Below are 22,866 nucleotides of genomic sequence, written 5' to 3'. Positions count from 1 at the left end.
CTTCAGATAATAAGTTAATCAGCCAGACAGATCTTATGTAGGTAATTCCAATAGTAAAAAGATTTTTACAGAAGTTGAAAACAGATTTTGAGTAAAGAGTCCATCAGACTTATAAGCCCAGCAGCAGGAGACTACATCATAAAAGTAGCAGCCTTCCACTGTAAAATTACTAATCCTAGTAATACAGTACATTAAACATGCCATTTCAGATATATGCCAACCTAAACTGCCACATATGGCATATCTAGCTCATTATCACAGTTTGTGTTTTCATATGCAGAGACATTCTAGTTTTTAAACAAGATGTCAAATACACCAGCATAACTCAAAGTGTGATAAAGCTTTGAGGGGAACATACCTTTCCTTAAACAAACAGGTATACACTTCAGAACAATTAGTTTAAAATACTACTGTAAAGAAACCATGGTTTCAAATTTTCAGTTGAGAAGCTAAAATACAAAATAGAATATCATTTTAAAGGCAGAAATAGTAAAATAGTTAAATTCAAATAAATACTATTTTGAAATAATTCAAAATTTCTTCAAAATTTTTCTCAAAAAGAATTGAATTTCACCTGAAAAAAAAAAAAAAAAAAAAAAAAAACCCAGTGTGCAACACTTAGCTAGATTATTTCTCACTTTAAAAACAAATCATGAATTCATACCATACTATAGATATCAATTTTAAAGAAACTGGACTTTTCTTATGCTTCCTTTTTTATATTGAATTCAACCTTGAGTTATACAACTGGTATTACCAAATTATGAATAGCACTTAAATAAAGATTACACAGTGAATATTTTTATTTTAAATCCCCATCTGTTGCTTAATGTCACTTCAGCTGCTCAATTTTTTAATGTTTCTCTACACAAGTAGCCAATAATTGCACAAATCAGTATAAAATGCAAGATAGATTTTTAATCTCATTTTCTAAATGAAAAAACAGTACCGTATTTTTCAGTCTTTTAAAAATTCATCTCAATTTGATAAGGGTATTAATTAAGATTCATTCTTATGTGAAATATTTATAAATGATGAAAAATCCTGCTTTATCTCAACAATCAACCAAAATTCAGCAAAAAATTACATAACAGAGAATCCACTAACAAATAGTAAGTTTTAATTTTCACTGACATAGCATAACAATGTTTTGACAATATACCTAACTTTAGTGTTTGAACAGCATTAAGTTCACACACACACATTGTATAAATCACTCATGTTTATCAAATTAAAAATAAGTATATCTTTTCATATGCCAAGAAAGCAAGAAAGGCCTACATATTGAATGAATTTAAGAAACAAGATACTTTTTTTCTAGTATATGATCTGAACTGCTATGAATCAAAAGCAAACTGGTTGAAGATTTTCCCTGCATATAGCAAAACATTCTTCATAGATACCTGTCATTCATGAAGTGCCCTCCACCTTTTTTTTCTTCCATACTTGGCACATAACTGCTTAAACACAACTCACATTTCTTAACATCTCTTTTCTGTATTTCTAGTTGCCCCATCTTTCCCTTTGCCTTTTCCTTTCTAAGTAAATTGGGTCTTTATAAAATCCTATTTCAATTTCCTAAGCAGAAAGTCAGAATCCAATCTAATACTCAACTATACTTTTGGACAACTGGGCAATCCATCCGCCAGACTGTAAGTGTCACTATATTTACACAAATGTATATTTTTTAACTACAGTACCACTGTCAGTCATTTTACAGACACAGCAGATGTAGATTTTAAAAATATTCTTGCTAATGAATATACCCGTGATGAATTTTTTCCGCCAGGCTTTTCTTCTTTTTCACATGCACTAGATTGTCTCTACCTGTACAGATGTCTGTAGTGCCTCCTACCACCACTGCCCTCATACCAACAGCAATGTCCACCTTTTATCCAATCAACACCAAACTACCTTTAGACCCCTGAATATAACAGAATTGCTGCATACCTTTATGTCTATATACGCTTCAAATGATCTTCCACCTTTGTTCAACAAGCAAATTAAAATTCAGTCCCCCAAACCCTGTCAGTTTCTCTTTGAAGTCTTCTTTGAAGTCTAACCCCTCTCCTCCCAAGACCCTGATACTAACAGAGATAATTTCAACTTCTAGATATAATTCTCCATTATACAGTTATCAAACTTATAACCTGGTATCCACCTAAGATTTCAGGGCATTGTACACTTAGTTCTAAACCCAACAAAGCCCACTCATGTTCATAAAACTTAAAATCTGTGACAAAGCAGGGCACGGGGAAACAGACAAGTAAAGAAACACTATGATAGAGTTATTTTAACCCACTGTTCTCCACTACTTTTCAAAATATAAATAAAATTTACAAAAATGTGGAAGACTAATCACAAGGCATGAAAGAGTGTATCTATTAAATCTTAGATGTTTCACTGGTTTACGATGATAAAAATCAAACAATGTATTAATACAAGAAAAACACTCTTATTTCATGTATCTCTTTAAATTGCATGTATTTACAAAGTATGTAAAGATGCCACAATATCCTAAACTCAATAACTTCCCTAAAATTTTGATTTCAAATAAAGTAACATATACTAATACCTTGATATTTAAGTTGGTCAAACTATATATAAGCAAATAAGTTCCCCTCTACTATACAGCTGGTATTTTTTTCTTTTTTCTTGGCAAATTAGAAAAGCAAATTGTCTAGTTTCTAAATGTAACAATGTAACCACCCCCAACAAAGTCACATGTTAACTTCCCCACTATAGTTGGGAAAGAAGATATTAAAATATATTACAAATAAAATATTTAGTAAGCATACTTCTAATATGTCACTTTAATTTGATGGTTAGTACTCAAGAAAAATCATGATTGGTCTTTGTTCCTCATTGAACATATGGCCATGTGGCCATAAATAAACTGTAATGTGATACAGCTATAAAATCTTGTAGTATATATACCTTTAATTACTTTATTAATAACTAAATCTTAAACTCATGTTGCTTAAGTTATTTTAAAGGTAGTCTTCATTTCAGAGGTGGCTTTAACAAACTCTCCATAATACTGGATTTCAGTTTCTTTCATGCAGGATAGTATGCTAAACAGAACGCAAAATTCCCCTGTCATACTCCACTGTACCTAGCCAATACCTACCGTAACACTCCTATGCATTTCTCGTTCATTTAAATTTCTTAAATCATTACTAAAGTAAACTAGAAGTGTAATGAAAAACTAAAGATGGACTGCCTTCTATATCCACTGTATTGGTATTACATGAGCACTTCACAGAAGAAATCTCAAACTGTTCATTCAGTCATTCATTCATACATTCATGTAAATTTCCAGTGCCACCTACGGTTAAACAATTGGGCTGTATGTTAAACACACAGCAGGCAAGAAGGATGCCATAAACTCCCCCACATCAGTGGACCTTAATCCAATTACTCAATTGATGTGAGTAAAGACTATCACAAAAAAATTTTTGTTTTAATTTAGCACTGTAGAAGGAAAAGTCTTCAAAATCACACTAAGTACTTTTATGATTATATTAGAAAGTAGTCCTTAAGCCTATAACACAATGAAAATAGTATCAGAATTCTAATTAACTAAGTAGATCAACTTAATGAAATGAACAGCTAAGAAAGAGAAAACAGTGATGTTTTCAAATTAATAAGTACTGGATAATACAACTACATTTCTACTTATGTTGCCTTACAATTAGCCTCATGCTTATTTTTTAATCATGACATTTTATATATTGAACCAAATGTTATGAATACTCACCCAAATACGCTATATTTAAGGGTGTTACTATAAAAGTCATAAACACATGGAAAATACATATATTATTAAAATAATTCTTGAAAACAAAATTTAACTGAGAGAGCCTACTTTTTAAATGAAAGCCAATACTCTAACCAAAAATTAAAATTTAGAAGTATAGCTAAGGAATGGTGAAAGGAAGAAAAAAAAAAGTACAAATGAAGAAAAATAACAATGCTGCAGAAACCTAATCACCCTAAAAATACTGCCACTTTCAAACAGTATAATTAAGGGAAGAGAGAAAATGACCAGGCTACATGTTCCAGGAAATATAACCTATGATATCCTAAATTTCTAAAAGAAATTTGCTAATGACCAAAGAGCACCTTGCCTATGTTCCTTCAGTGTAGCACATGAACTAAAATAATAATAATAATGGCAAAATAACCACGAGGCCAACGTGACTGTTTAAAATATATATATATATTCATTTTAAGACAAGGAGAGAGAGGAGGTAAGGACTTATTTCCTCAGAGTCACATCCAAAAGGGAGGGGGAAAAAAAGTAGAACAAAACAAGAGAATGAAGTACCTACTACAATTGCACCACAAATTCAGAAAACACATTTCAAAGCTACAGGACAATTACTGGCATTAGAGAAACCGTACGTAAATCACTTAATATCTTGGTACCTTGGTTTTCTCAACTGTTAAATCAAAGTTTTAGAAGAGATCATCTGAACTTCATCACTTTGATCTATTTGCACAACTCTATGATTTTCCAAATCCTTTAAATAAAAAGTCTCTCAGCTATTTCTAAGTGTTGTGCTAAATCTTTAACAGAGATGCTACAATATAAAAAAAAAATTAAAACAAAAATCTAAGGAGAAAATAGCAAAACAAAAATCTGAGGAGAAAATAGCAAAGCAAAACTTCTCAGGGTAAAGCAAAGTATGCCTATACTCCTTGAATGGAGAAAAGATACCCTGTAATAATTCTAAGTAATGATTACCAAATTGCTGCCTACACCAGGGTTTATAGGAAGCATCTGATAAATATGCAAAATAATTAACAAGAGAAAGCTTCCAGGCCTACTTCACACTAAAGAATGAAACCAAGTTTAAAAAAAAATTACCTTCACCACTTTTTAAAGAAATCATCATATATTAGTTGTAGAAAAATAAAAACACAGGTTATCCAAAGAATAATTAAGGACTAAGCATGTGAATGAGCTCTCCCAGTAAGAGCTTACTTGCCTCCAACACTAACCACTTTAAAACCAGGTATTTCAAGAATTAATATAACCAAAATTAAAAAGCTACAGTTCTTCTAAAATATTTAGCAACATAAAAAGAAAACAAAACCATGTTTTTGTTTTTGTTTTTAAATAGCAGGTACCCCATTACCTACTATTCTGTGTTACTGAAATGCACTACTATTGGTTCTATTCTGCCCTTCCCCCCAGATTGGATCTTAAAATACAGTCTCATCTCAGTCCAGTCTATTTTCTACAGCAGCAAATTACTAACAATTTAAATGAAGACAATCTTCTTTAATATCAGAATGATTTTTTTCGACCTAAGTAAACTGGGCGTGAGCATTTATTGTATCCTAGAAGAAATGCAAGATTTGAAATCCTATTTAATTAACAAACTTCTCTGAAAACTTATACTGTGAGTAAAATTATGGAGCCATGAGAGTATAACTATTCTCAAACATCTTTAAAATGAACTGAAAATTTCTTCCACAGAACTTTGAAAAGTATGCTCAGTTTCACAAGGAAGGTAAAAAAACACTACCATCTAAAATTTTTAAATTACTGAGTTTGCAATACAGTTTATCAGAAATTAGAAATATATTGAACATCATTATGACATAAACAAGTCTTGAAACAAAAAATAAAAATATAACATCAATTTTCAGTATAACCTATTGAATAAAATTCATTGAAAAATTGACAAAAATGTTTTATTTTCCAGACCAAATAATCTTACCTTAATCATTTTGCTGTTAAAAACCTCAAGACATTAATTTCATTTTTCATCTGTTCCTGCCAACAATGCTATGACAGGCCCTGCAGGAAGCAGCAAAATATCAGTGATGGAGTGCAGATAGTAGGTGTTTTCATGATCAAGATTTGTCATAGAAAAGGATATCCATACAGTGGTGTGAAACTTGGAAAATACTGAAAACATCTCAAAAAGTTTATCAGTGTAAATAATTCTCTTTTTTACTTGTAGTCTTAAAATGTTTATTCTTATTCAATGTCTTATTAAACAAAAAGTTAAAAATTATAGCAAAAGTATATATGTGAAATTTTAAAGTATTTTTATATTGATGAGAATTGATTAAAAATAGTTATGTCAAAAATGAAAAACTTTGAGAATAAAATAATTTATGTTTTAAAGTACTGAAATGAATCTCTTGACCTCTAGATAGCATAGCTTTAATCTTATTTCTTTTAACTACTATAATTACCATCTATTCATAATTAAAGTAAAACTTATTTTCTTCTCAAGTAGTATCTTCAGTATCAATCAGTTATTACCAATACTGGTAAATACTCCTTCAGGAAAAATACATAGTTTCCAAAAATGTTAGAAAAAAAATCTGTGAAAACTCAAAAACTTAATTACTCTTTGGTAAATAACAAATTATATTCAGTAGATACCAAAAAATTCAGATTAGTAAAGTTAGTAGAAAAGTCAAAGCTATAAAACTGTTTTACAAAGACTTCAAATGGTTTTTACATTCCAAATTATTTTGAGATAATACAGATTTTGCCAGATTTTGTTTAAATGTATTTTTACCTTTGAATATATTGCCTATTTAAGGGCTGATTAATGAACAGGACTGTGATATCTATATTCACTGGGAATACTATTAGAACACACAAGAAACTTACATATGTCATAGATGCATACTCAAAGTCAATACTTCAAACAGATTGAAAAGTTAAAAACAACGGAAATAAATGACAGACCAATTTTTTGAGATTTTGACTAAATTTTAATTTACTTGTAATTAAATGTGGGAAATATTTCAATAGGACTCATTAAGTTCAAAATCTTAAAAAATATTTTTAATATGCTACACCTGTCCTGTTTGTTGGAACACTTCAAACTACTCTGCAAAGTTTACCTGCCAAAGCCATCAATATTCTAATAAGATACAACTTAAATATTACATTTTTTTAACTTCCTATAAAAAATAAATGGTAATCTGAGATAATATTTTTTAAAAAACTACCAAGTACTTCCACTTATTTCCACTCACTCATGTTTTAAATATGTACTGGTGGAATCATGAAATGTAAATGCTTCTCACTTAAGGTTATTTTCTTTTTATTTCTATACCTAAAGACCCTATCCTTGTTTTATATATATTCTATCAGACTCATGAAAAATCAATTCAGTTGAAAATATTTCCATATTAAAGATATGGGAAAGCTGATGCCATACCTTTAAAGAATAAGATGAGGAAAATGGAAACTTCATCAACCCAAGTATCAGAAAGTATTGAAAACCACTACTTCATTCCTTGCGTGTTGCGTCTTATACCATGACACTTCAGTCTCTAAGGGTCAGGATAATTAAGCTCCATAGCAGCTGCAGTGCAACGTGAGATTATACACTGTTGCAGCTCCCACCAGTCCAGTCCAATTACCTGTAGTATTCCAGTACTGAACAAGTGACAACTAACCTCTTCTCTCTAGTCACTTGCTCCCACTGGTCTACTGATAAATGTTAAAACAAACTAACCTCTTTTTGGAAAAGACTGCAAAGCTGAATGCACCTGCTGCAGGCAGCAATGATGAGTCCCAGAGAGATGTTTGTCAGTCAGATCTCTGCAGATGTTGTTTAACTTTATGCTAAAGCTGTATCCAAAGATGGAAATGAGATGGCAATCAAGCACAAATCTCCCACCTTCGTCCCCCCAGTTTTATTTTGAAAAGCAGCACTTACTCATAAAAGTTGTGTTTTAAAATATAGCTCCACTAAACTGGACACAACTAAGACTCTGTAGTTAAAAGTTCTATGGTAAAAAATGTTTATTAGGCGCTGAAATTTAGTTAACAAGTGGCATAACATGTAGTCAATAAATGTATTTTGTGTCATTTAATAATATTTTTAAAAAATTAATTGTCTGAAGCCAGAGCAAAAAAACCCCCAAATAATACAACTATAAAATACATAAGTTTTTAATTGATGGTTGTCGGTCAGGTTTTTAGTAATATCACATACTCCTTAGCATTTTCAAGACACAGATAATTTTTCCTCTTGCTGTATGAAACATCTTCAATACATAAGTATTGAACTATATCACCAAATGTGTTCATTATGTTTAAACTATTCCTGAAATCCTTTGGGGAAGCATTTGCAAGACAATGTTGTTAGATAGATTTCATTACAATGACACAAATTTTAAATGAGCTATTTTTCCAAAGCCCAGAAAGCATCAAAAAGCAAATTTCAAAGCGACATTGTGTATATGATTCATGAAAACACCAACACTATAAATTAATGATGTCTTATAACTTACTATATCAATATCAAAATGATACAAAAAGGAATCAAATAAAATGTACAGCTAAAATTTTTAGTGCTAATTTATCTTTCTAAAAACCCCACAAAACATTTGCATATACAAGATAAGAATAAAATTGTATCTTTTGGAAACTGTAATGTTAATATAGATTGTGCTATGCCAGTAATGTTCCTTCCTATGTTAAGATTTCGTATTGCTTAAAGTAAGAAAATAAAGTATTAAAAATTAAACCAAAATACAGCAAATTTTCAGATACTAATGTTTAAGTAAAGGATTATGTTTCTCCTTCAACTCTAGATATAGAGATAAAACATAAAAGTAACCCTAACAATAGGTAATGTGTCAAATAAACATTACAACTTTAAGATTCAAGGAAAAACACTTTAGCAACTCTTTGAAGATACTAAAATCAAAGGTATGACCTAGTGTAATGATAACTATCCTATTAAACCCACCCAACAATGTTGGAAATTACACTGTTTTATTTTCTCTACTTGTTAGAGTTCTATTTATCACTAATTTTGCCTTAACATATATACCAATAAATGTCCAATATTCTTTGCATCTAAGATCAAAGTACAGACTGCAACTTTTAGAAGCTGTAAGAGATTCACATTCATATGTACTACCAATATCATAACACTCTTCCTTCAATGATGTAAACAGAAATAATGTTTTAAATTCATTATATCCTCTGATTTGCAAAAAATTATCATAATTATACAATTCTAGTTCTAAAGTTTAATTTGGCCACTATATTTTCCCCTTTTCAAAATAAAAGCAATGTTGGGTCTTTCCTTCCCTATAAAAAATTTCACTTACATTCTGTTTTTTTATGATTTAAAAAAACGTATAATGGTTTGTGTTTTTTTTAAAAAGCACCACCCAATTTGGACAGTAAGAAAAATTGAAATATAATGAATGTACAAATAATAAGTTCAAATTTTAAATTAGGAACCATAAAATGAAATATTTTTTATTAAACATGATCCTAGTTTTATAACCACAAATACAAAAACAGTGTAAAATAGACACAGATTCCAACACCATAATGAAGGATTCTGTTTGACTGATGTAATGAATATCATATAATAGAATAAAAATAAGTATACTATGATATGTTCTAAAATCTAAGGAATATAAGAAAATATTTATTGCATACATCCGTTATCATTTCCAACCAATAATGCACTCAGTAAGTTTTTCGGATTACCTACCTGAACCATCCATTAAATGATTTCTACAGATAAAAATCAGTATGTTTATTAACAAAACCCAAACATATCCTTATGCCAAATAAAAGAATAAACATAAACTATCATCATTCTGAAAAGGAATACAATAATATATTCCTCAAACCAAGAAAGCTGTTTTTTACTACAAAGTAACTTGCTATAAACTAATTATAAAAAGATATATAAGTAAATCAAATTGGCTTGCTCTAATCATGTAAGGAAAAAAGGTATATTCCTAAACCACCAGAATTAAGTCAGTACTCTGTAAGATTTGATTTTGAAATAGATAAATGGATTATGTAGTACAGCAAAAATGATCTACTTGCAGATCATTTTATCTGATTGCAGTAATTGAAGAATACATTTTACAATTCCTCATCACACAATTTTCTCGTTTGTTATTTAATACATGACATTGAAAAACACAATGCAATATCCAGCTGTACAAATTGTCAAATTAATGTACAAAAATGTTTTCTTCATTTCAACTATAATTTTAAAAATTACTCATAAAGGCAGGGTTGCTTAAGATATTTTCGAAAGAAATAAGAAAACCAAATAAGCATACAAGGAAATTATATTGGCTATAATTTTTTAAAGCACCTATCGTTTGAGTTAAAATGTATTAAAATGTCCCCAAAGTGTGTCTGTATTCGGTGTTATACATCCTGAAGAAAGTTTTCAAAAACACAGTAGTATTTTAACTAAACCTTACAAACACAATTACATTGTTTAAAAACTTGGGTAATTTGAGAAAATCCATTAGGTTATACAACTAAAGTAGACTTTTCCCCAAATATGCTCTCTTACCAAATAAGAAACAGAAAAGGGCTTCATGAAATAAACACTACGCATATTTATTCTAGTAGATTACGACAGTCATAAATATACATATATATAGCTTTAAGAACTTCATATATGTATGAAAGACACAAAAATGGGATTCCAAATGATTTCATTAATCCTATAAGAAATTCTTTATAACTTCGTGATAAGATCACAGTTTAGTTCATCTGAGATGTGCAAGGTAAGTGTCCCTTACGTACATCTGAGTAAGAGAAATTGAAAAGAGCTCAGAGGCTATGTTGAAGAATACCGGGATCTTAAATTATTCTGCAGACTTGTGGTCAAGTGTGAAGAGAAAGACTATTAAAATTAAAGTCTATCTGAAGCAAAGAGATTATCTGTCCAAACAGGTAATAATCTGGTTAAAATTGTATTTTAATACAAACTGTTCAGAATTCTTTAAGCTTCTTATAAACTACAAGGCTTTATTTTATCCTTAAAATTGATTCCACACTGTATGATTGGTTTCCACCTGTTACCGGCAAAGTATAGCCTTCTTTTATCCGACATTTCAACTCACATTTGATCAGGTTACGTCACTACACACTCGAATTTTATTCAACGCATTCCAGCTTTCCATTTTTTTCCAACAGATATTCTTGCTCTATACAAATAACATGCCTCAGAACTATAAATAAAATATTCAATTTCAATGTAATAAGCAAAAAATGTACAACTAAGTGGACTAAAAACAAAAGATCTAATTCTCAGTGCACCCTTTCCAACCCACTGAAAATAAACTATATTCAAATTAAAAGACATTTAATTTACTATTTGGAATATCCTTGATAAACACTAATTTTCTGTAACATCCCTGCACATCTGATACCACCTCATGTATAATGCAAAAAAGCTATTTCATTTTCATCTATTGACAGTGAATTTAATTTACTATTGCACCTCTTTTCCTAGAACTATCACATTATTAATTCTGCAATCAAGCTCTTTTGAGTGCTTTTATTTGTACTAAGGGTTTTCACAATCCCATATTGATTTTCTTTTATCCTAATATACCTTTTAAATATATGAATGGGAATATGTTAGCAAACTTTCTTAAAACATAAGGGAAGTTTCAGAGACAAGGACAGCCATCTGCAAAACTACACTCACAGGAAACAAACTTTAGAGGAACATCGTGTCTAATATATTACATTTTAGTTTAATGCTTACAAAAAATACTACATTTAATTTATAAAACTGAATGATAGTTTCAACCATTCTAAAACCTTCTTATCCAGTATAATGGTCTGTTTCTAACACCAAGTGATTGGCTATGAAAAAGAAGTCCTCCAAATGTTCTGCTTACATTCATGCCAGATGTCTTTGCTGTATTAAAGAACTCTTACTGAATTAGATCACTGAAAGCAAATCAGCTTTTCTTTTCCACCAGGAAGAAAAAAAATTAAAGCAGTATTGGTTCCCTCAGCACTGAATTAACGTTTTTGATAGCCATAAAGATAAAATAACCTTTAAAAAAAATCGCAGAAAGCTAGATTTAAATAAAAGCAAATCAGCTGATAATGTTTTATCTAGGAAATGTACTACTCAATTACAGAGACTTTTCTCTTAAACCTAAATACATACAGTGATTAGCAAAATATAAAAAAGAAAAAGAAAAAGATGGACATGCAGAACTATTTAACACTTAAGAAGGCATACTTGAAAGTAAAAATCAAAAAATTTATACCACCCAGGAAACTTCCCATATTCCAGTAGGTTACTGTACTACACTAACTGTCAACATATTTAATCAAATTTAGCTCTTAAGTTAACATGAATTCTGAAGCATTATTTTACTTCTTGCATAACAGTATAAATTTCCTTATATCAATTGCATTAAAACTGAAATATTTAAAAAAATCTGAAGAGGCAACATTTGTCCTCTTTACTTCACTCCAAGGCCAACAAACAAAGCAATGAAGCAGAAAGAGGTACATAATGGATTCAGAAGTAAATGGTCCATTCTTTAAGAAGCCTCCCTACCCCCCTCTTCGGAATTCACTCTAAGCTAATTGTCATTACAATGATGTCTGAAAACTTCAGAAGAACCCTATTTCCTGATGCCAGATGTCCAGGTTTCTATCTTGAAATTTTTGAATTTTTTTGCTAGTAAGAATTATTCAGAAATACCCGAATCATCTTGCAACTGGTCTAATTCACATACACACTACAACAATTATAGGAAAAAGGCATAATCAAAAATAGAAATAATCTGAAAATTTTTCCACAACATACTCCAATAAAGCAATATCTAAATAAAGTCTCCAGTATTGTTTAAAAATTCTTTCAAGACAGCATACAACACATGTAGATCTTTCCTTCCTGTAGGGAGCTCATCAAACAATCTCTTCACCATTGCACCTACCTGGGTAAAAATCTTTGGACTTAGACAGCTTGATGGTGGCTCCAGTTTCTTTTTGCAACTGAACAATTGTCTGTCCTCCCTTCCCAATTATAGATCCAGCAGCATAACTAGGTATGAGAACCTTTAGAAAATACTGGCCGTCTTCTGAAAAATGCAAAGAAATATACTCGGTTAACACAGTATTTCAAACTTTGTATCCCCTCTCCACCCTCAAGAGAGAAAAACAGCAACTAAAGCACTGGGTATATAACTGCAGGAAATACGAAGTTAAACATGTTTTGAGAATGAAAATAAGCCAATTACACTGAAAAACAAATATGTACAAAATGTTTCCCATTTTATAGGATTTATACTTTCAAAGCTTGGAATTAAAATATAAACATATTCTATTATTTTGCAGCACTGTAAAGACTGGTGACTAAATTCCAGTTGTTATTCCAAACATGGAAATCTTCCAATTCTATCTGTGGCAAAATGAAATGAACTGACCCTTTAACAAAACTTCAGAGATTTATAAGATGACGAACCTTCACTTAACATATTGAAAAAGAAGAAAAGCCCAGGACTGTAAATAGTGATGAGCTGTATTTATTTGTCATTAACAGACACATAAGGACTACAATTAGCCATTGCCTATATCCTACTTAAAGTCCGCAAAACAACCATTCTCCTACCAAATAATCCACTCAAACTGTGGGGTGTATTCCAAGTCTTCAATAACTGCCAGAAAATAACTCAGTGTGGTGGACTGGCAAATCTAACTAATCCTAGTGCATTTCTTTAGCAGTTCTTAGTCTACCGTGAGCTCCTTTAAGCTCATTAATTAAAGGACCTTAAGAAGAATTTTGCCAATACTAAAAAGCTTAGGAGTCATTTACATTAAATACTATTAAAAGTGACAAAACAGATAATGTTCCTTTCCCAAAATAATCACAACTTTTAAAACGGAGAGGGAGTCGAAGAACCAGGAAAAATAAAATGAAATGTTTTAGAAAATAAAGCCAACTCCACAAACTTTAATTTCCATCAACTTGATCACGTCTTATACAGGAGACACCCCGGTAAATCCAGCTTTCTTAATGTGAATGAATGTTCCAAATGTTGCGGTGTGCCACTCAAAAGACCCCCATCCGTCTACAATGCATATGCTGGAGATAAATTCACCTCTGCTTCGATGCATTGGGTGCATTGTTAAGATGACTCCAGTGCAAATGAAGAAGCGATATCGGTCCCGTTAAAACTCATCTTCCAAGGAAGCGCAGGATGTTAACTAACAAGTCACCGTTCCAGACACCCCCAACCTCGTATGCACCCCCCTGAAGACAAATCAATGAAATATTTGCACCGACAATCTAAGTGCGGTAAGGGCATGCACTCATCAAGATTTTGCATACTACTTGTGGCCCAAAGCAAGAGGATGGAGAGAGGAAAAACTCTCCGGCGCCCCAATCATTCGCAATCCGCTACCCAAGTGCCATTTATTTATTTATTTTATCAGACTGTTAAACGCAGCGCGCATCTTCGGGCGGCCATCACCTCACTCCGGGGTCATCCTCCTCCTCCTCCTGAATGGACCGCCTTGCCCAGGTCTAGGATATTTACATGGTCAACCTCTGGACCGATTAAATGGAAAGATAGGTCTATTCCGAAAAACTGGTCGCCATTTTGATGAATGATAAACACAGAAATGGAAATGTGTAGGGGACACCTAGGAGCGGGGCAGGTGCAGGGGAGGGGGCGCGGGGCAGGGGCGCAGGAGCCGCCGGGTTCGGGCTGGAGGTGTCCGGGCCGCGGGAGGGAGGGAGGGAGGACGGCGAGAGGGAGGGAGGCAGGGGCGGGCGGCGGGGGATGGGGCCAGCGGGGAGGTGGAAGCGATACCCACCGCCCGTATTGGTCCTCTTGGTGCTGCCGGCTTCAGGGGGGGCTTCCAGCGGCCTTTTCCGCGAGTCCGGCGGGTCCAGGTCTATGGGAACCCCAGTGTGGGTCCCGTTCTGCTGGATGGGAGCTGCCGCCATCATGTTTGCAGTTCCTGCCGCTGCTACCGGGAGAAGGTTCTCCCTTTTGTTTTGGCTTTTTCTTTTCTTTTTCTTTTTTTCTTTTTCCTTTTTTTTTCTTTTTTCTTTTTTTTTTTTTTTTTTTTGCGTTTGGGGTTTCTTAAGGTTTTTTTTTTTTAATCGGATCAATATAAATCTCTTTAAGAAAAAAAGCAATGTTGCTGGTTTGTTCTCACTGGGGAGGGGGCAGGGCTGAGGAGCAGCTGCAGTGCAGTGTCAGAAAGGAGACAGGGGAATGGAGGGGGTGTGAGAGACGGAGGGTGAAAGAAGAAGAAGAAAGGAGAGAGGGGGAGAGAGTGGAGAAGGGAGAGGGGCGAGTGAATGAGCGGGAGGAGGGGACCGGGGAGGACGGGCAGAGGGAGTGGGAGAGCGCGAGGGTTGGCGGGGCGCGGGGAGAAGCCGAGGAGGAGGGGAGAGTGAGGGAAAGAGTGAATGAGCAGGAGGAGGGGAAGGAGGTGGATGTCGAGAAAGGAGCGAGCGGCAGAGGAGGGCAGGAGCCGGGAAGGAGCGCGGCGGTCCCCGCGCCGCGCTAGCGCTGCGCTCGCTCCCGCTGCTGGTGCTGCCGCCGCCGCCGCTGCCGGAGCGGTTCTGCCGTTGCCTGGGCTGCTAGGCGCTGCTGCTGCTGCCGCCCGGTCTCGCTCATTATTTCTCCCGCTTGTTGGGGGGGGCTGGCGGGGAGGGAGGGGGGTGGCTGTGAGGGGAGGGTAGAGAGGGGTTGAGTTCGTAGACTCCCACACACTTCGCGCTCGGGTCCCTGCCTCTCAGCAGCGCCGCCGCCTCCCAGCGCCGATGCTTCAGCCGACGGGGCAGCTGGGGGTGAGGGGGAACACCGCGGGCGGGGGTGAGGGAGTGTGTGTGCGCGGGCGTGTGCGCGCAAGAGGGGAGCGCGTGCGCGGTGAGGGCGCGCGCCGCCGGTTGGGGAGGGAGCGGGGGCCGGGGCGCTCCTGGGGAAGGTAGGGGTGAAAGGTCGCCGGTCCCCGGCAACACGGCTCAGGCAAACGTAAGCGGCTTGTCGCAGAAACCAAGGGGTCCACGAAACGCGCTAGGCTGGAAGGCGGGAAGGAGAGATTACTGACAGCCGTGCCAGCCAATAAAATGGAAATGTGAGCAAGGTTCTTCGGGCCCCTTCCCAATCAGGAAGCCTGGGTGATGAGGGGCTGCGAAGGGGCGGGGTGGGATCTTGGTCCAGCTGGTACTGGAGCGGCGATAATTTTGGCTGGTCTAAGAAGGGCATTCGAGTGACCGTTGACAACGGGTGGGACAGCGTCAGAGCTGGAGTGAGAGCCTGCACTGTATGCTTCCAGGACTTCTAGCTAGGTGCATTAGTTTTTATTTTTAAGAGTTGGGTGAAAGACATTAATTAGTTAGCATCTCACTCATCGGCGATTTTCTACGGGATGGTTTCATCCAAAGAGGATTTCATAATCGCACTGTGTGGCACCATTAGGGGACTTAGAGTGTCACTCGCCGCCATAAATCCTTTGGGGAACAAGCCAGGATATAAATAAATAAAGCTAGGTGTGGGTCTTCCCTTCAAAAGGCGCTGGTAGGCAGACTAAAGACAGGCAACAGCTGAGTGTGCACACAGAAATACGAGTGTCGGAATAAAATTCATTGCCATGTGCACAGCTTATGATTATACAGATCTTGGACATATCACGGACCTGAACGTCAACCCTACAACACCGAATAAAACATCTAATGCAGCTGGAATAGACTCTGAAAGGACATTAGGCATTATCTAAATCAAGTCCCTCATTTTACAGATGAGTAAACTGACTCGGTGAAGTATTTTGCTCAAGGTCATTCATCAAGTTAGTAGTCTAATTAACTCAGTGTTCTAGGAAGCAGGGTGGTAGAAAAGCATGGGCTTCGGAGTCTGAAATCTTTCTTGGTTTCCCGTCCTTGTAGGCTGTTCTACAAGTGTATCTTGGGCAAATCCCTTAACGTGTTGCCATTTATTAAGTGCTTACCACGTGGCAAACAATCCACTTTGCATGCTGTGTCAATTACATGCAGTATGTCGCGTAGTTATTACTGTACCCATTTTATGAGGTAGTTTAGGTTTAAAGATATTAGAAATTTACCCAAAGTTACACAGCTCTAAACACTGTAGTAATTTCAAACTCAGGTCTTCCTGACTGCAAGGCTGCTCTCCTAAATGTTGCAATACATTAGAACTCCGGATTCCCTCCCACTCAAAACAGGGACTGAGACTCCAACCAATTTCCACCATTCTTGGGAGTCAAACGAGAGAGACTATGGCAATGTATTCTAAGCTGTAAAAAGGATAAACATATTCACTAGATTTGTAGAATGAAGATATTCGTTCCCTATACTTTCCACTACAACAATTGAACCAGAAAGATGGCTTTCATACTAAGCTAGCATAAGAAGGAACTTCACTGTAACTATGATATTCTAACAAAGAATATATGCATATCTAAAGCAATAACCAAAGTGAATAGAATAAAATTTAATTCCTGATAGATTAAATAAGCAATAGCAAGGAATACTAACGCTCCTCATAGCGTCCTTATTGGAAGAATCATCTAGGAGGCATTGGGATTTCTGGTGCTTTTTATGCAATGAGAGGTATCAGTCCACTGAATGAGAAAGAGAATAGCGTTTAGTTTGGAACTAAAAGTTCATCTGGACTACGGAAAAAACGTTTGCCTCTATCAGTGAAGAAGGTATGCTGAGAGCTGAAAGAAAAGGAAAGCAGGTAAGTTAGTGCATATTGGAAAAGGTCTATTAACCAAAGTCCAAAATTTTCATCTGATGTGTAATGTAATAGGAAACCACCATATAGCCTTCATGACCAAAATAAAGAGGAATTAAACATACAATTGGGTACAAATGGAACTGTGATGAGGAAAAAGGGTTTGGGATGAGTATGTGGCATTCAAGATAGTAAAAGGCTGATGCCAGACGTTGTACAAAGTGTTCAGTGTATAAAATTATGTAAGGACATTTTTAAATGAAAAATTACAAAAGGGCTGATATTTAGCACTAGATTTGTTTTAAAATAGTAAACGACAGTGGACAAAGATAGTTGAAGGACAGATAATTCAAACATATTACATTAAAGCCTGAGCAAAGTATTCAGTAGAATGTAATTTTGAACTGGTGAAAGACTGAAGTTAGAATTGGAAAACCTTAGTTTAACAAATCTCTAAAAATAAAATATTTCTAACATAGTTTAGAAAATCTTTGTCATTGCCATGCATCAGTTAAGTTGAAAAAGAGCTTATAAGTTAAATTGCTTTACAGATACATGCTATTACATAAAAGTCACACTGTATTCTTGTAGTATTTATTTGACCCTTCTCTTATTTCTTTCTTCAGACTTAATGTTTAAATAGTTATACCTATCACTCCATGGGGCCCACAAATGGTAGATATAATTTTTAATGTGGGTGGGATGATGAATGGTAACTTAGGTATGATATGCCAGGAATCACAGAGACTATACCAAGACCTAGTCAGACATCAAAGTATCAGTCAGCTACGAACTATTAGTAATTTGGACAATGAAGATTATCAGAGAATACATTCTAATTAACCTTCCATTTTTTAGTATTTTTTTAATTATACTTCTACATCATTCTTATTGCATGTCTCTATAATTCTGATTAAATGGACATAACAAACATTTTACCCTTTGTTTTCTGCATTTTATACCAGCTAATAAAACCGAATAAATAAAAATGTATAGTAGATCTCAATTTATTAATATTTGGTATGATATACCTTTTATGCTACAAATAAACTGTTAGAATATACTTTTTAAAAATATAATAGAAGCATTTGACCGTTTACTTCTCCCAAAAGAAATACAATTTTATTTTTTAATTAACAAAGCAATTCAGCTCTACTAATTTAATAATATTTATAACACCTTAAGACAGCCTACAACTTGTGTTAGTTACAAATATAAGCAACCATGATAGAAAATGATATTAAGATAAAGAACAAAATCCCTGGTCTTTATTGTCTTTTATTGAGAGAGTTTCTTTTCTTCCTGTTTCAGACTAAGTAACATAGACATAAGATTTTCTATTTTCAGGAACAATGATTGGCTTTCAAGACAAAAGACAGATAGTTGATATCCACAGATAACCCTACTCTCACTTTGTGTCCATGCTCCTGCTTTTCCTACAATCGATCCTGTTACTTACTCAAAACATAATACAAAACATAAATACTCCCACTACTTGAATGTCTCTTGAATGCTTTGGGAAAACATTTTCTGAATTTGTGTCTCACCAGAAGTAGACCCTGACTTAAAGATTCAAGTGCAAGTAGTGTATTTTGGAAATAATTTCAGGAAGAAGTAGGACATGGGAAGTGAGGCAGGGAAAGGAAGGAAAGCAAAAAAAAAAAAAAAAGTTTAAATTACCAAGCAAGTTGTCATTGTTTTTAATCTCACTGTGATTTTCTTGAAGCCAGTTTAAAACACTAGCCCTAGAACTATCCCACTGGAAGTGTGAGAAAGCTGAGGTTTATATATACTAGCTCCCTTCAGCCATTGGTTGAGATCTATTCCTAGTGGCCTTAACTCAGTTCATGCTGGCCAGTCTTCAACTGCGAGCACTGCATCTTTTTCTGAGCACTTTCTCTGGCCACTGGAGTCTGCTCTGCCCCTACACAGGCTGGAAACGCTGGGGCATTAACACTTCCTGGTGTCAGAACATCCCCACGGTGATGGAAAATCAGGCCAGTGGGCATGAAAATGATAGAGCATACACATATGAGTGAGGCTCTACCAGTTTGTTAGAAGTATCGACCTAAATTTAGGGAAAAAGAAAATAAGAAGACTGTTAATACAAGGTATTTTTAGGAATCAAATAGTAAGGATAATGAAATAATTTGGAAAACTGAAAGTACTAAAAAAAGAAGGCTTTATAATTTCTATAATTCAAATATTGTAACCAAGCACTGAGTGTAAAAAGCCTGAATAATTTGTTTTCTCTGGGCTCTTCACAAACAAATTTTTAGTTTTTTAAGATATAAGTTATGAAGAATCAGTATTCTGATTTTGTTGTTGTTATTGTTGTTGTTGTTACTGTTTAATGTAGCACAAAGAAAACAGGAGGCAATATAATCCAAAAGATACATGACCTATCCCAATTCTTTTATAACAAGTTCTCTAAATAGACATATGGATACATATTGATTAGAAATAATTTTCTAAGATTTCACTAATGGAAAAATTATTTATTGAACTTTAACTTGTTAAAAATTAAACAGTTTTTATGTTTCTGTACTCAATAATAATAATAAATTCTCTATTGGTGGATATGTTTATAAAAGTATGAAAGCTCACACTAATTTATATAGAGACATAAATGTGTTCTATACTATCTCAAAGTCCTCAAATCTTAATATTCCATTTGTAAACATGTCATCCTAATAGATATGTTAGGATTAGAAAGAATACTAAATTCTTTGGCACTGAATATGCTTCCCTGGTTTCTAATGGATCATTAATTTTTCTAGCACTTTTTCTAAATATTATGAAACATATCATTTCATACTTTACACACTTGACTTAAAGGCAATAAATCTGAACTAATATTACTTCATAATAATTGTATAATGGTTATGTAAACATTAGGGGAAGCTGGGTGAAGGGTACAGGAGAACTTCTACTATATTTGCAACTCCTTTTTAAGTCTAAAATTATTTCAAAATAGTTAAAAAGGGAACCTTGAATTGATGATCTGGTTGTGACTCTTCCACACACTAACTTTGTGACTTACAGTAGCTTAACTTCTCTGAATTTTAATTTTCCCATCTATATAGCAGGAGACTTGATAAATGCTATGTCAGTTTCTTTTTCTTGAAAAAAAAATAGTATTTTTTCTACTATTTGTAGAATCTAACAAAGAATATTATCAAAATCAAAGTACATACTATGTACCTTACCATGTATTTTTAAAAGAGTTGGCAGTACACATTTTGAAGATGCACCATTAGGCACAGTGAAAAATAAATACAAAGGAAAACAAGATTAATATAAAGAATATATTCAATATACTTATTGTCTTTAATTTTGCATTTTAAAAACAATAATACTTATTAAAATCTACAGTTGAAAATAAATTTACTTGGAACCACAATTCAAAATGTGATAGTTGCATCTTTTAAACCATTCGGATGTGAAAAATTTCTGGAGTAAAACAATGAAAGATAAAGAGGTTAAGATATAAAAGGATAAGAAAAAAAAATCTTTAAAAAGAACTACAAAAGTAGACTAACGAAGCAATAATTCACTAGTATTTATATGTTTTGTCAACCAAGTTTAAATCACTTGGGCTGTATACCATATATACTGTATTCTGATAAAGCCTAGAGTGACTCCAAGTCCAATTGCCCCCAGATGGTCCTGGCTTATGCCAGATGTCCCAGAACAATTGTTAATACCCTCAAAATTGTCCTAACTTAGATTATTATATGGTCACCCTAATAATACTCAAGAGCTATGACTTTTTGTTGTAGACCTTTCCATTTTAACCATAAGATCTTGTGGATTCATAAGAGTACCTGACGTTGCAATTCCTCTTTGTGTAAATAGTAGAAATATTTATCACAGTTCACTCTTATGCCATCGTTGTGGTGTAATAAATTAGTACCTCATCACATCTTCTACCTTCCATGATGTTCTTAGCTAGAGCTAAGGCCAGAGATCAAAAATGGACATAGGAATTGATAGAATATAAATTTTTTAATGTATCTTTTCACATGTAAACATGGAAACAATCATTTTGATAGGATAGCTCCTTCATTGAAAAGTACTATATATAGGAAGATGCAGTGAATTGAAGAAATAATAAACGAGATGTTATAAATATTATGAAATACAGCTTCAAATGATAAATAGTAAACACACAGATGGCATCAGGGAATAGTTTGCATTATGGATTATTCAGATTTCTTATCTGTTTACTTCCTACTACTCAAATAACCAATAGTATTTCTTGACTTCTTGATAAGCTTTTAATGCCTCTGGTCAAGCTCCTTTCTAATGTAGTTTGCTATTTCAAGTGTTTATTACAGGTCAAATAATAAAAAGTTATAACAAGATTATTCGTGTTTATAAGTACAATAACAAATTGGCATCCTTGTATATTTTAAAAAATGCATTACCATAAACCATTGGGATGTGAAAAACATAATCACTCCTAGATTTTGCCTTAATATTTAATCTTTTAGTTTCCCTATGTAGTCATAACCATGCTAAGTTGTGAGTGTGTAATTTACATAATATAATTCTAAATTATTGTATCCATGTATCATTTCATATAATTGAGAGCAAATTGAGCTTACTTATTAAAAAATACCATTTACATGTGAATGTATATGTGCATATGTATATATACAGAGGGTGTGCGTGTGTGTGTGTGTGTATGTGTGTTTATTTGTATGATAGAATGAGGGAGACTAAAAGAAACTGAGCTGTTCTAATTCTGTAATAGCGGTAGAAAAATTAGTAAAAAAAAATTAGTTTTTCATTTTACCTTCTCATTATAGAAAATTTGGAATATATTCAAAAAGGTATAATGAGTCCCAGGTACCATATATCCACATTCAAAACTATCAACTCACCCATCTTGTTTCCTTTGTAACCCTTACCTCAGGATACTTTGAAGCAAATTCTGTCACATCATTTTTCTTCAAAAGTATTATATACTTTTTTGAAAAACTAAAATACTATTATTAGATGGAGAATAATTAACAAAACTCCTTAATATCACCAAATATCTGATCTGTATTTAAATTTCCTTGACGGTCTTATAAAGTTACTTTACATTTTGTTCAAACTTCTCCCCTAATAAAATATATGTATTGCAACTGCCTGGTGTGTCTCAAATCTTTTTAGGTATACATCAATCAAGTTTCAACTAGAGAAACCAGAGAAATAGAGCCAATAGATATATACACATATTTTTAATTTTTATTTTTTAATGTAGATAAATAGTAACAGAGTAATAGTAAGGGAACTGGACTACACAATTGTGGGCACTGACTAAGCAAACTCAGTGTCAGGAAGATAGAGGGGGAGTGGAGAGAAATT

The 22,866-nt window shown here is 33.9% G+C and overlaps 1 protein-coding gene across 6 annotated transcripts in view; it reads right to left on the bottom strand.

Annotated features, from left to right (window-relative positions):
* Window positions 1-22,866, bottom strand: part of NOVA1 (NOVA alternative splicing regulator 1) — a 464,491-nt gene that overhangs the window by 141,488 nt on the left and 300,137 nt on the right. For 2 of the 6 annotated variants that reach the window (XM_050799750.1, XM_050799751.1), the window contains exons 1-2: window positions 13,897-14,407; window positions 12,733-12,876 (exon numbers count right to left, since the gene is read on the bottom strand). In XM_050799750.1, coding sequence (XP_050655707.1) covers window positions 12,733-12,876; window positions 13,897-13,921 — 169 coding nt within the window. In that variant the 5' untranslated portion in view covers window positions 13,922-14,407. Of the gene's footprint in view, window positions 1-5,732; window positions 6,020-12,732; window positions 12,877-13,896; window positions 14,408-14,614; window positions 15,622-22,866 lie in introns of those variants that run through there. The other 4 variants (XM_050799748.1, XM_050799754.1, XM_050799749.1 and 1 more) reach the window with 4 other exon arrangements.

Source organism: Macaca thibetana, chromosome 7 (genome assembly GCF_024542745.1).
Source record: "Macaca thibetana thibetana isolate TM-01 chromosome 7, ASM2454274v1, whole genome shotgun sequence".
Taxonomy (NCBI): Eukaryota; Metazoa; Chordata; class Mammalia; order Primates; family Cercopithecidae; genus Macaca; species Macaca thibetana.
This window is presented reverse-complemented; position numbering and strand designations above follow the sequence as displayed.